The sequence below is a fragment of the Jaculus jaculus genome, chromosome 16 (genome assembly GCF_020740685.1).
Source record: "Jaculus jaculus isolate mJacJac1 chromosome 16, mJacJac1.mat.Y.cur, whole genome shotgun sequence".
Lineage (NCBI taxonomy): Eukaryota > Metazoa > Chordata > Mammalia > Rodentia > Dipodidae > Jaculus > Jaculus jaculus.
In genome coordinates this window covers 31,854,800-31,869,437 of record NC_059117.1, presented here as the reverse complement: position 1 = coordinate 31,869,437, position 14,638 = coordinate 31,854,800, and the positions used below count along the sequence as shown (strand labels likewise).

Here is a 14,638-nt window from a genome sequence, read left to right as displayed (position 1 = left end):
ACACCACACTCCCCACAGTTCCCAAACAACAATATCTCTGTTTCAGCTTCTTCTCTGGATTTCCCACACTTAATGCAACCCAGACCTCACCTTCAGCTCTCCTGAGGCCACTTTGGAAGCCAGGTCGATGACACAGCCAACAGCCATGCGTGCAGCACCAGACGAGTGCAGCTCATTCCAAACGGTGTCACTGTCCACCTGAGCAAACAGTCCGCAGAGTCCCAAGGAAAAAAAAAAGAGAGACAGAGAGGAAAACGAAAGAGAAGGGAGGAATGAAGGGGGAAGGGGAAGAGAGGAAGAAAGCAATCGGTAAGGAAGGTGCCAGGGTAACAGCCTATGTACAATAACAGTAGCCTTCCGTCTTGGCCAGCTGAAAGGACCTTCTGGACATGGCTTTGCCTATGCTTTCTCCCTGTGCTGACTTCTCCAATGGAAACACATTCCTGCCATGCCTCACTGCCATTCCCTTCCCTGTTTAGATTTCTCATTACAAACAGCATTACATAGGCAGGATCTGGCTTAGGTACAGGCCTGCTAGAAACCAGGCCCCAGTAGTAGGTAGAATAAAAACCGAGAGCACTTAGTTATACATAAAAATCGGATTTGCAAGTGCTAGGAGGGGGGAAGTCAAATACCTTTCTGACTGCAGGTTTACAGGGAGCCAAAGACAAATTTTAGTCAGGTAGCAGAAGCAGGCAATAGACCGGCAGTAGCAACCACAGCAGCTCAGGTTCTCTAAGCAAAGTGAAGGAACGTGCGGTCTTCACACTCAGGACGTTATGAGAGTAAACTGCAGGATCAATAAGGCTTTCCAAGTAGAAGCCTAAGGTTGCTAAAGTCTAGTACAGTTTTTCAGCTGGCTTCAGCACACACTGGGTTTATTATATTGGCCGTCTTGTAATATACATCATGCCGTCTCTGCTAGAGCATTATTACCAAAGCATCTCCTAATAGTCTGGATCCCCCTCATAAAATGCCTCTTGCTCCTTTTCATACACACAATGAGAATACACATATTAAGATAATAAAACATGCCACAGTAATAATTTATAATTATTGATATTGTATTTTATGTGTGAAATATTTCATAATATGAAACATCCAGTAACAAGACATCTTTAATTGTAAACCATGTGAATAATTTGAAGTATCAGGAAACAAAATTAAGTGTCTGTGATCATAAATATTAGGTCTTTTCAAATGGGCGGGAGGGGTGTGACCTTCATACCGACAAACAAAACACTTATATGAACAAAGTGAATATTAAGTTCAAGGCCCAATCACATGGGAAAAGACAATAAACAAAATAAGTGAAAATAAGGAATAGTTACAAAATGCTCATCAATTCCTGTCATTACACATAACTTTTCTAATGTAGTCATTATCAACTTAAACAGTGTCACATTGCCAACTACTATTTCATATTATGGTTCTCAAGTAGTATTGGGCACATAGTTAATGCACTGATACTTGAGGTTTTCATCTATATTCCAGCAACCTGACCTATATTCAAACAAAATTTTCAACAATGAATAAAAATTATAAACAGGAGCCATAAATAAATAATTATATAAAGGCAGACATAAATAAAATCATGGCTTTCTTATTAAACCTGAGTGGCAGTGAGCCAATAATGGATTCTGTGTCATGGTTCGCCTAGCAGTGAAATATTCTAAAGACTCATCTTCCTGGGATTTGATCAGGGTTAAATAAGCAAGTACTAAGCAAAGGCTAGCTCTTTCATTTCAACTCTTGCTATATCCATGTCACCATGCCCAGTGCAGTGGAGAACTTCAGGCTGTGCCTCAAAAGGACTTCTACACTGACTTCAAGACCCTCGCATAGACCCCTGAGTATTCCAATACAAACCTTTGCACCATGCTCCTGAAGAAAGCTACCTCTCTAAGGCCATCCCCCCACATCATACCATGCGCCTGTATGATGGCACAGTCTGCTCTAAAGGGAAGGAGTACAGCAAGCCAAATCAAATCACTTACCCTCAAAGCAAAAAAGCTTTTTCAAAAAACCTACTTAAGTAGTTATTTGATATTCATGAGGCTATATTCAATACCTTTGGCTGTGTAAATTATAAAATAAATCCCCAAGTTCATATAGTATTGGTGTTTGTGTCATTACAAACCTATTAAGGTCATAAAAACATCTTGATTAATCAGATTTTGAATTATTGGGACACTAAGATAAGGTAAGAAAATTTAAATCCCAAATTTAAATTTTTTATTATTTTTTTATTTTTGGGAGAGAGAGAGAGAGAGGGAAAGAATGGGCATACCAGGTCCTCTAGCCACTGTAAAACTCCAGACACATGTGCATCTGGCTTATGTGCGTACTGGTGAGTGGAATCTGGTCCTTAGGCTTTGCACGCAAGTGCCTTAACTGCCAAGCCATCTCTTCATCCCCCAAAACTGTTTTAAAAGATATTTTTATTTAAAAGAAAGAGGGGAGCTTGGTATGGTGGTGGAAATCCCAGCACTCAGGAGGCAGAGGTATGGGGGTTGTTGAGTTTGAGGCCAGCCTGAGACTGCATAGTAAATTCCAGGTCAGCCTGGGCTAAAGTGAGACTCTACCTCAAAGAGAGAGAGAGAGAGAAAGAGTGAAGAGGCAGAGGAAAGAGAGAGAGAAAGAAAGAGAGAGACTGAGAAAGCTTGAGCACACCAGGGCCTCTGGCCACTGCAAATGAACTCCAGAAACATGTACCATTTTGTGGATCTACCTTTATAAGCATACTTGGAAATTTAACCTGGGCCAAAGGAGTTTAGAAGCATGCACCTTTAACTGCTGAGCCATCTCCTCAGCCCCAAATACAAAAACATATCTAGTGACTGCAGCACCATATAGAATTTTAAGCATTTTTATTTTCAACTTTATTTCTTTGTGACATTTATTTCTTTCTATATTTATTAAGTCAGCTAAGATTTTCCTTTGGAAAAGTATAACTACTACACTGGATTTAGGAAATATTCCAGTAGCTGAGAAAAGACTGATTAGTCATACTAACAAAGCACCTTCTGTCCATATTTTGTCTTTTTCCTGAAAGCATTCTAAATAAGTACTAAAAATCATTTGCTTCCAATTCAGTTAATATCTGTTGAGTCCATAACATGGGTTTGTTGTATTAGATGATTTATTAATACTTATATGGTTATTGTTCTCAGGGTATTAGGTACATAGCTATTGTTTGGATACATGATGTTTTGACCTATACCCAAAGTTTAGGCTAATCTACTAGAGATCATTTTTAGGAATCTGAGACTTATTTAGTCATATTTAAATATTCAGAATGTTAATCTAAGTATCTCCTGGGACCTAATGGTAGTAATGATTTAGTTCTATCGGTCTAACCTGTGGTAGCTTGAAAGGAAAATGCTCCAATAGCCTCACGAGTTTGTGATTAAGCTTCACACTTAATCTCTTTGAGAGGAGGCTCTCTGCTCTCGGAGGTAAACCACTCAGCTAGGATCTTTAACTCACTTTCTACTTTCTCTCGGTTGTTGTGGAGATTTGACACAAGGCTATCTGTTTTTGCTAAACTTTCTGCCCTTGACATTGTAAATAAGAAATAAACCCATTCTTTTCATACACTCTTTATGGTTAGGTGCTTTGTCCCAGAAATAAGAAAGTAACTACCATATAATTTGATCACTGAATCCTAAATTGTGAACAGATTTATATTATTCACTAAGGCTTCCTTAACAAAATATAAGCTGGATATATTTTATACAAAGCAAGGTTATTTTATACTATTTGGAAGGAAAGAAAGCCCAAGAGGAAAGAAATGGTGGCTGGGTTTCTGGAGAGCTTATCCTAACTTCTAGATGACTGATTTTATGCTATGTGTTCATTTGGTCTTTCCCTGAATTGAGGGTCAGAGGCCATCTGTCCCATTGGATTAGAAACATGCCTTCATTGTCTCATTTCTTATAACTGAATATCCTAAATGTCCATCGAATGAAATTGTGTTACAAGTTTTGATTTTGGCATATGAATTTTGAAAGGGTATGCTTCTTTCAATAGCAATATTCTACTACCAAAAGTTTGTTCATGAGTCAATGTATAAGAATACTTTCCCATGACAGTATCTTAAAAATAGTAAATCCTCTGTCATACTGTGTCCCTAGTATGGTTTGGAGAGATTGCCAATACAACCTGTGTATTCCATATTAATGATAGCCCCAACAGAGTCAATCCCATATAAGAGTTTTGATTTCAGCTGTTATAGGATTTCCTAACAGAAGAACATGAGGTGCTGTGTAACAGTTTGATTCAGGTGTCCCCCATTAACTTACTTTTTCTGAATGCTGGGTTCCCAGCTAATGGAGATATGGGAACGAATGCCTCCTGGAGGCAGTGTATTGTTGGGGTGGCTTATAGCCAGTTTCATCTTGCCAGTGTTTGGCACACTGTCCTGTAAGTCACAATACACCCTCCCCCATTTTTTTCTCCTGCAAGCTGCTTTTGATCAGGTGTTTTCCACCAACAATGCAAAAGCCAACTGCAACACTAAAGAGTAATGTCTTTGCTGCTAGACACCTGACTGTGTGGTTTTTGGCCTTCTGAGCTGAATTTTTTTGAGAGATATGTGGAAGGATTTAAATCTTGGCCTAAGAGATGCCTTGCTGAGTTGTAAGTACAGCTCTTTGGACTATTCTGGTCAGAGTTGAAAGACCTAAATGAGGTAAGAACTATGGACTGTGAGGTTTAGTTTATGAGGATGAAAGAGTTTTGCCTGGATTGGGCTTGAAGCAGTTTGTGTGAGAGGCTTGCTGTTATTCCTGTGTCCTAAGGATTTGTACAGGGTTGCATTGCATTAATATGGACTGGTGGACTGGTTTGAGCAGAGGGATATGGCACATAAAAAATGAAATCTTTGGGCCCAAACTGCTGCCAATTCAGCTGTAACTGTATGAGAAATTACAACCATTGAGATTGGGCCAACTAACCTGCATTGGAACAGCAGGAAGAATACACACACTTTTCGTTTTTTCCAAGGGGCCTGAATGTTCAAGGAGTGTCCTGTACTTCAAAGTCTGCTTTATTCCCCTCTGGATTAACAAATTTGTACCCTGCCTGGTACTATGGGGTATAAGAAATGCAAGAGAGAGAGGGTCATTGAATTTGCAACACGGTCTTGTGTTTTGGAAATGGCCATGGGCAGTGTAAAGCAGGATTGCTGTATGCCTGCATGGAGCCCTGATGAAGCTATGACGTTGGACAGTGGGTTGCAGTGGAGACCCAATGGAAATGATCGGCCAGGAGATGGCTGCTAAGGAGAGCTGCCCACCCCAGATGAAGTTTTCCAGGACTGTGAGTAGCATAGCTGGAGGGGCAGAATTGGAATTCCAGAGAATTGTTGCTGGTTAGAATTATCAGACTTGGAGATTTGTCACTGGCTAGAGTTGTTGGACTTGGAGCTATAGAATTTGATTTTGCCCTGGTTGTTTTGAATCTTCTATTGGTTGAATATTTCTTTGCTATAATCAATGCCATCTTTTACAGTGTGAATGTTTGTTCTGTGCCATTATGAGTTTTTTAGACATGTTTTGGAATTATGGCTCAGTTAAAGGATCTCAGACTGTGGGAATGTTTGAACATCATTAAGATTGATAAAAACAATGAGGATTTTTAAACATGGACTGAATGCATTGTTTTATGTCATAGATAATTATTAGTTTATGGAGATAATGGGTGGTGGTTTAATTCAGGTGTCCTCCATAAACTTTTGTGTTCTGAATGCTAGGTTCCCAGCTAATAGAAATTTGGGAACTAATGCCTCCTGGAGGCAGTGTATTTTGGGGGGCAGTTTTATGGGTGTTATAGCCAGCTTCCCCTTGCTAGTGTTTGGCATACTCTGCTGTAGCTGTTGTCCACCCAAATGTTGGCCTGGAGGTGATGTCCACCCTCTGCTCATGCAATCATTTTCCCCTGCCATCATTGAACTTCTCTTCAAATCTGTGAGACAAAATAAACCTTTCTTTTCCCCCTACAAGCTGTTTTTGGCTGGGTAATTTCTGCCAGCAATGCAATCTTGGCCGCAACACTCTTAGTTAAGTGTGGATGCTTTAGTTTAATAAGTGATAATGATTTCTGGCACAAAAACAGATATTTAGGGGCTAGAACAAAAAGAAAAGGCAAAATATTCGAGGTGGATCCAGATTGGTGGGATTAGGGGCCATATTGGCAATACCATAATGATGGCAGAACCAGAGCAGGAACCTCAAATAATGGAAGCTGGTGCTCCAGCTTTTGGAAGTAGACACACACTGGGACAGATTTGTTTGTGGATATTTAAAAAAAATGTAAAATAGATAGGTGCAAGAAGAAGTAGAACAGAAAGTAAGATCTTCCTGAAGTTATTAAGATATAAAAGACAGATTCTTAAAAATAGACCCCATGTAATTTGAAGAAAATAATTATTTTCCTTTTCATGCCTATCCAACTTATTCTTCTTGATGAGTGTTTGTGTATCATGTACTCGTCACACAGACACACAAACACACAAACACACACACACACACACAAACACAAACACACACGGGAAATAGTACAAGATCCAAAAGTAACATTAAGACTACTGTGGAGAAAATATTTTTAAAAAAATTTCACGCAAAATAGGATTTGTGTTAACATCCATAAAAATTCAAAATTTCTGGTAACAGAGGACTTTCTCCAAATTCCTCTCACACATCAAAAATTAGGTTTGGTTGTTGCAGATCATCAGTGCTAGGGAACACTATTCCCTGCTTCCCTAAATAATATTCCAGAGCATAGACTCCACTTGCTACCGCCAGGCACTAGGCTTGTTGATTGAGCCATGCGCCCTTGTATCCAGGTATCACAGGAAGAATAAAGACCTAGAAGGCGTCCCTTGTGAAGCTGAGTAATTAGACAAGCAGACCCAGAAGGTACATGAGAAGTAGTGGAAGCAGGGTTGTGTGTGAGCAAATGTGACAGGCAACATCCCAGGCAAGCTGGCAAAGCAGGTGGTGAGTCTAAGCTCTGAATTCACATTTGGGACTTGGACAGTCATATTGTTGCTGAACTATGGACCCCGTCTAATGAGAAAGCCTATGTAGAATGGTCAAGAGTCAATTGATAGTCCCAGTGATGCTGTCCTTCTTCCTATGTAGTGAGGATAGAGGTTCACATGCACAGGGTCTCCTAAGAGCATATTGCAGAGGACCTCCAGCACCAGCATGCACTGGGCTGAGTCGGCTGTGGTCAGGAGCTCTAGTACCCTACAGTTTTCAGAGAGGCCTGACATTGGGAGTTGATCATGAGGTAAGCTCAGCTCCAAACTTAGGAGATCAGGAGGACTCAGGGGCCACACTTAGGTTGCTATGGAAAACTAAGAACAGCATGAAGACCTAAAGACACATCAGATCCCCATCGCTTATTTTGGTACCCAAATGCTACCTTTGGAGAAAAAAAGGAGAGATTAACCTATAGTCTCAAACCAATAATAAGCTGATCTTGAACAAAGAGAGTTTTTAAACTGAAAAGTCTATTCACACTGAAGTAGTAATTGGGGTGAAGGTCAGTGTAATTGGAGACAAAACAAAACGACTCATTCATTTAACATCTGTGAGATAGCATGAGTAAGGCTGTATTATTATTTTTTTCTTTTTTAATTTGAGACAAGGTCTAGCTATGTAGGTCACACTGACCTGGGACTCATGGTCCTCAGTCTCAGCTTCTCAAGTTTTGGAATTTAAGGCTTGTGCCATCAAGCCTTGCTCCATCCATGTGACATTATATTATTTTGGCTGTATTGGGCTTTGAGCCCATGGCCTCCAACATGCTAAGTCAACATTCTACCACTTGAGTCACCTCTGCAGGACTTTGTCTCCTTTTCAAGGTCATGACTATACTCTGATGAATCACTGAAGAAAATTATAGCCAGTGTTCTCAGAATAATCCCCAAAACATATGCTGCATACATGAGCTAATAGGGTATAATTGCATGTTCAAGCTAATATAGCAACACCAAACTTACTGATCCCCTCAAATTCCTCCATGGGGACTGGAGAGATGGATTAGTGATTATGGTGCTTGCCTGCAAAGCCTAAGGACCCATTTTCAACTTTCCAGATCCCATGTAAGCCAGATGCACAGAGGTAAGACTATCACAAGATCACACATGCCCACGAGGTACTGCAAGCATCTGCAGTTAGATTGTAGTGGCTCCTGCCCTTACTTGCCAATTCTCTCTCTCTTTCTCTAAATTAAAAAAATTTTAAAGTCTTTCACAGTTTTTACTGAGTGTGTACATCAATTTAAAAAAAATTACTTATAAGAATGAGATTTTAAAAAGATGCAGACAAAAAGAATTGGCATACCAGGGCCCCTAGCCACTGCAAACAAAGTCCACACGCATGAGTGCCACCTTCTACATCTGGTTTATGCAGGTAGTGGGGAATTGAACTGGGCTCCTTTGGCTTTGCCAGCAAGTGTCTTAACTATTAAGCCATTTCTCCAGGCTTATGTGTCATTTGACTAAACAGTGTGCTTCGACCCTTGGAATATATTTGAGTAGTATGATTATAGAGGCCTCATTTTATTACTTTCTAATCAGAATTAAATCCTGTCAATCTTCAAATAGTTTCTCTGAAGCACAACTTAATTATAAGCATGTAAGTTGGTTTGGACATAACACGTGCCCAAAACTGAAGCTCAGATATATTGCAGATGGCTGTTGTGCCATAAAGTCCTTATGTTTTAATTTTTGTTATATATTCTATTTATTTATTTGAGGGAGGGAGAAAGAGAAGCAGAGGCACAGTTCTGAATGAGCAGAGTATGTCTCTTGCCCCACTCCAAAACACTCCTGAAGACACAGGTCTGTGTAACAAGGTAGAGAGAGAGAAGATACTCAGACAAACCATGGTTTAGTAGAATATGAAATATTGCCTTTGTGCTACATTGACAGAAGTTAAGTAAACACTAAGGCAAAAGAGATATTTAATTTTTCTTTAAAATTGAGAATGAAGTCGTTTCCTTGGTTTTCAAGTATGATCTTAGCAGAGGAAAGCAACTTCTCTATAGAAAGACAGAGAAAAGAACACCACACATACCAGCAGTGGTGGGAAGGACTGGCTGGTGGAGACAAGAAAGAAAGAAACAAAAAGTAAAAGCATGAGTGATGGGGCATAGCATCCTGCACTTAAATGTGAATGGAGGTATCCACAGTTGTGGTATCTGAGGTTCCTAAAGTAATTGGGGTGGGGAGGCGGCTGCTGTGAGGAGTTCTAATAGGAGGCAAAGCAAAGGTCAATATCTGCTTAAGAATCAGCGGACACACGTAACCCTGAATTCAAGAAGGTAGGGCCAGAGGATTTCTACAAGTTCTAGAACAGCCTCGGCTACAGAGTGAGACTTTGTCTCAGAAACTGCCTAGCTGCCAGGAGTGGTGGCGCACACCCTTAATCTTAGCACTTGGGAAGCAGAGGTAGAAGACCTGAATTGAGTTTGAGGCCACCCTGAGACTACACGGTGATTCCCATCCTGGTCAGCCTGAGCTAGAGTGAGACCCTACCTCGAAAAAAAAAAAAATTAAAAAAAAATAAAAAAGCCCAGCCACTACCTCCCACCATGGACATCTGAAGTATCCACATATTAAAATCTTTAGTTACAAAGAGAGTGAGGGGCTGGCAGATTGCTGCATTAGGCAGAACTTGCAGAGGATGAGAGTGGAGGCATGATCTCATTCACTCAGTCATAGAAGAATGCAATCTAGAAAATGCATAGAGAAAGTAATAGATAACAAACATGTGTATTAGGAATTTTAAGTTGCATTACTCATTACTCTCCTCTCAATATCTGCTTGGTTCCTACTGTATCAGATATACACTCATTCTGTAGATTCTGTCCCTCTAGAGAATCCTAACTAACACACCCTATCATGATGACAAATAATAAGATGGTAATTATCACCTGACAAGTATTGGGAACTTGTTATGATCCTGGCTTGATGCCTATATTAACTCACATAATTTTACATCCATGATTAATGGAAAAATGCTATTATTAACTGGTTTCATGAACAAAATGCATAGAGGTGATTCAGCTAGTAATTAAAGAAACCAGAATGAGAACCCAGAAAACAGTTCTTAACTGTAGACCATGCTATTAAAACCCAAATCCAAAAGGTAAAATAATGCAATGATTTATTCACAGCAGATTCTAGCCATATTCCTGGACTCTAAAGAGTTTCTTAATTAAGCACACTACCTAATACCTATGTGAGTGCTTATATATTTAAATCATTGAACTTTAACTTGTCAAAAAAAAATGCTAAGAACCAAATGTGGAAATTTGTAGTTACCCTAACTAAGCCTTTACTATGTTAGATATTTTTGCCATTTTTCTATAGCCATGGTTCCCAGTGGAGAGGATTTTGCCTCTCAAGGCCCGTTTGGCAACCTCTGGAAGCATTTCTCTTTGTTATGACTGAAGAGTCAAGTGTGCTACTGGCTTCTGGTGAGGAGAATCCAGGAAGGATGCGACACATTCTCTCCTGCCACAGAACAGTCCTACCACAAAGGTCGACAGACCCCTCCCTGGAGACATTAGGAAACAGAGACATAGTGGTGTTGCTGCTGGAATCATCAAACTCCAAGGTTTTGGTCATCCTCCACAAAAAAGAGTTACCTCTACAGCATGGACTGTATTAATCCTATTTCAAGATCACTTTCTTTTCATTTTTGAATGAGTACTACTCCTCCCTTAGAAAACAAAACATTGGTGCTTGCCTGCGAAGCTGAAGGACACATGTTTGACTCTCTACATCCCACATAAGCCAGATTCACAAAGCTGAGGCAAATGCAGGGTCACAGATGACCACTAGCCAGCTAAAGCATCTGGAGTTTGATTGCCATGGTTGAGGTCCCAGCATGCCAATTCTCTCTCTCTTTCTCACTCTTTAAAAGAATTTAAGAAAAGAAGAAAAAAAAAAAACATTGTTTTGAGAGCTGCTTAAAATCTCATATGGAATATGGTGAGAATAAATGGAAATATAGGCCTATGCCCCACAATTGTCTGTTGTCAATGACAGATTGCCTATGTGATGGTAGTCTCACAGGGTTATAATGGAGGTGAAAAATTCCCATTGCCTAGAGATGATTCATGGCTAGTGCACTTGTGCTTATGCTGGTACACAAATCTAGTGGTTGCCCATAAGTGGAAAGAAAGTGTAGCACACGAGGTGATGTGCAGTCCTACATACATGACTATGCTGCTGGTTTCGATGTTTACTGTATCATGCTTTTTTATTATCTTGAAAGTGTTCTTCTGCTTGTTAAAAAATGTTTACCAGCCAGTCATGGTGACCCATTCCTGTGAGCTCACCCTCAGGAGGGTGAGGTAGGAAGATCTTGTTTGAAGACAAGCCTGAATCGAAAACACTGTGCTAGAGTGTGTGTATTATGCAGATAACAACCCACGTGACTTGTGTTTGCCCTGTCTGTACTGCAACAAGGTGCCAGGTTGAACGATTGACCAATGTCAGACGTGTTTACGTAAACCTGTTTGCACAGCCTCAGAACCTGCGAAGGGACACTGTCGTGCAATGTTACAGATGAAAGTGAGAAAGAAAAGCCAAAAGCAGAAAGAGTAGCCAGAGTTTACCCAGGAGAGGAAAGGGGAGGGAGGAAAGAGCTTTCTCCTGTCATGACTACTTTTTTAAAGTTTGCTTCTTATGATGACTTTTAATTTGGACTGCAACCAAAAATAATGTTTAGCAATATTGTCCTTTTCCCTAATTCATTCAAATAGTTGTCACTTAATAGATCACTGAGGTTATCATCTTACATTTAAGCAGTTTTATGCCCTTGGTTTCATAAATGTTACTGACAACCAGGTAAAACTCTTTTCTTCCCCATGGTTCAGTCTCATCTGATCATTCCTTAATATATCAAAGGAAGGGCAACTTATTTTATCTTATCTTATCCTTATCAATGGAGATAAATATACAATTAGTGGTAAAATTTTAAAAAAGCAGGAATATTACATAATTTTAAGCATCTATATAAAACAAATGATAAACACGACAAAACCAGGCTCTTTCTCCATACTAAGTCTGAGTCATTGCAAAATGGCTCTTCATGAGAAGGTTGGTTTGCTCTGCCCCATGTGCTGGGAGCCCAGGGAGAACTGCAGCCTTGGAGCGTCCAGGATTCACTGTGTTGAGTGAAGATATGTAAGCACTGATTCCAGCCGGCCCACTCACTCGTTTCCTTTGAAACAGAGACTGAGTAGCCAAGAGATGAGTATAGTATGTCAAAAAACATGGCTCTCACCTTTCTTTATTCCACTGGGAACGTGGGTCATGAGTCAAAATGATAGAAATCCTGAACCAACTCGGAATTTTGCACAAACATGAAGCGGATTCCTGAGTGCCAGTACACTGAAGCAAAAGGGCGTCTGCAAATCTTTGGGGCAAGCACTTAAAAAGTTTGCCTTTTTATTGTTCACTCTGAATTTGACCTCATCAAAAGTGGACGAAAAAATTAAACTGTGTCAGGAATGATACAAAATAATCAGATATCCATGAAAGGTATCTGGCTCTATGTAGATTTGTCAGAGAACAGTATTCATTGCTGTGTAGTTGGTACTCTCAGAAGTAGTAAGAATGAAAACCTCTTTGCAAAGATTTTCTCAGATATGAAACAATAATAATATGTAAATATTAACTACCTGTGAAGACTTAGTGTTACAGAGCTTAGCTGACTAATATGGACATGGTGAGACCAAGCTCTCTGATTAGTAGTTTGAATGGAGTAGCTGCATCGTGTCTACCTAGCTTCTTGGCTACCTAGTTCCAACCAAATTTTTGTCCTAAGGAAATGATGGCATGGTATTTCACAGTAGTTATAAATATTACATTTTTAGATGCAATGTTGTAATCACTAATATTAAGTAAGAACTAACTTGAAAAATATTACAGGACAAGCTCAAGTAAAACTATCTGTGGGGCTGGAGAGATGGCTTAGCGGTTAAGCGCTTGCCTGTGAAGCCTAAGGACCCCGGTTCAAGGCTCAGTTCCCCAGGTCCCACATTAGCCAGATGCACAAGGGGGCGCATGCGTCTGGAGTTCATTTGCAGAGGCTGGAAGCCCTGGCGCACCCATTCTCTCTCCCTTTATCTGCCTTTCTCTCTGTGTCTGTCGCTCTCAAATAAATAAATTAAAAAAAAAAAACTATCTGTGCTGAATACACTTGCAATCTAGAATGCTTTGTGTTTTGTATTTGTACTTAGTTACCCTCTATTTATTTACTTTGTACTGCTGGGAATCGAACCCAGGACTTTGTGCATGATAAGCAAATATTCTACCAGTAAGTATATCTATATTCCTTGGGGTGATTTATTTTTATACAAAGTTGGAAAATTCTAAGGCAGGGAAGAAAGAAAAGAAAAGAAAATACATGTCTCAGGGGAATTAACTGGGATGCTTTGTGTGTAGCAATCATCAAGGAGTAATCAATGTGGCTCCTCAGAGTACATTTGGAGAGCTGAACTCAAACTTCAGGAAATATGTTCTTAACGGATACCAGCATCTGCCTCAGGTGACACTAGACGATGGTCTGGAGAGTCTAATTACAAATAAGTAGTGTTTCAATTTTGTATCCTTTGGATTTATCTCATCTTTAGTCACTTGGGTATATTGCACTTTGTAGAAGTTATTGTATAATAGAAGAGAAATAAAGCATAAGTATACAAAACCTCATCCTTCACTATATAATAACTTGAGAAGCATTAATGTCATAGAGAAAAATCTTCCCTTCCAAACTAAACAAGGAAAGAACTTTATTTGGGTGAAAGGATGTAAAGTAATGTAAAGTAAATGTATTTTAGATCTTATATCTTTAAGTGAGTTCTTTCAAGATAAATTTTACCAAGAGAAAATATCTCCTAACTCTGTGAAAGGGTGCATGAATAATTTATATGCAGAACTTCTCAGAAGCCCAGAATTTGGAGAAATTACGAGCTTCATATGGACTTTTGAATAGATATTACAAGGAGCCAACGTTTAGATAAAGCCTCTCCTACCTCTTTCCCTTCTAGGTTGTAACATGACAAGACTGTCCTCTACATTTAGTTCAACCACACCTCATTTATTATGTTGACTTTAGGGTTAGAAGCCTTAAAAAACAGCACTTGCAAACTACTTAGACTTTGGCAAGTTCATTAAATGGCTGAAAAAAATGTAAGAAAGATTCAGACGTTACTGCCCCACCCCCATGAAAGTACTGTTAGCTTTAAGTTCATTGGTGCATATAGCATGTTTCATAGAGCCCGGTACAATGCTGAAGTCGTGAGCTCCCAGAAAATGTTAAGTGAGGGAAAAAAAAAGAAAAGAAAAGAAAAACAGTGCAAAGTCTTGGTTCTAATATTACTTTCTACTTAGCAGCACATCAAAGAACAGAAATCATGTGTGAGGATGTTAGAAGCCAGAAGCAGCCTCCAATCAGAAAACTACACTTTTTTTAAGCAACATATGGATCTAGTTCAGCTGGAGTTTCCTGAATGAATGTGGGCCTCTGCCGGCTTTTTGAGTGCACGGAGCGGTGCTCAATCACTGGGACTGGAAACAAAGCTAATGCTCTGGAAAGCCACACATGATAGA

At 39.6% G+C, this 14,638-nt stretch overlaps 1 protein-coding gene across 14 annotated transcripts in view; it reads right to left on the bottom strand.

Annotated features, from left to right (window-relative positions):
• The window catches only part of Hdac9 (histone deacetylase 9), a 915,786-nt gene that overhangs the window by 190,753 nt on the left and 710,395 nt on the right, over positions 1-14,638 (bottom strand). For 13 of the 14 annotated variants that reach the window (XM_045135730.1, XM_045135719.1, XM_045135721.1 and 10 more), the window contains one exon: positions 91-198. The exons of the other annotated variant lie outside the window; for it this stretch is intronic. In XM_045135730.1, coding sequence (XP_044991665.1) covers positions 91-198 — 108 coding nt within the window. The remainder of the gene's footprint in view (positions 1-90; positions 199-14,638) is intronic. 14 annotated transcript variants of the gene reach the window in all.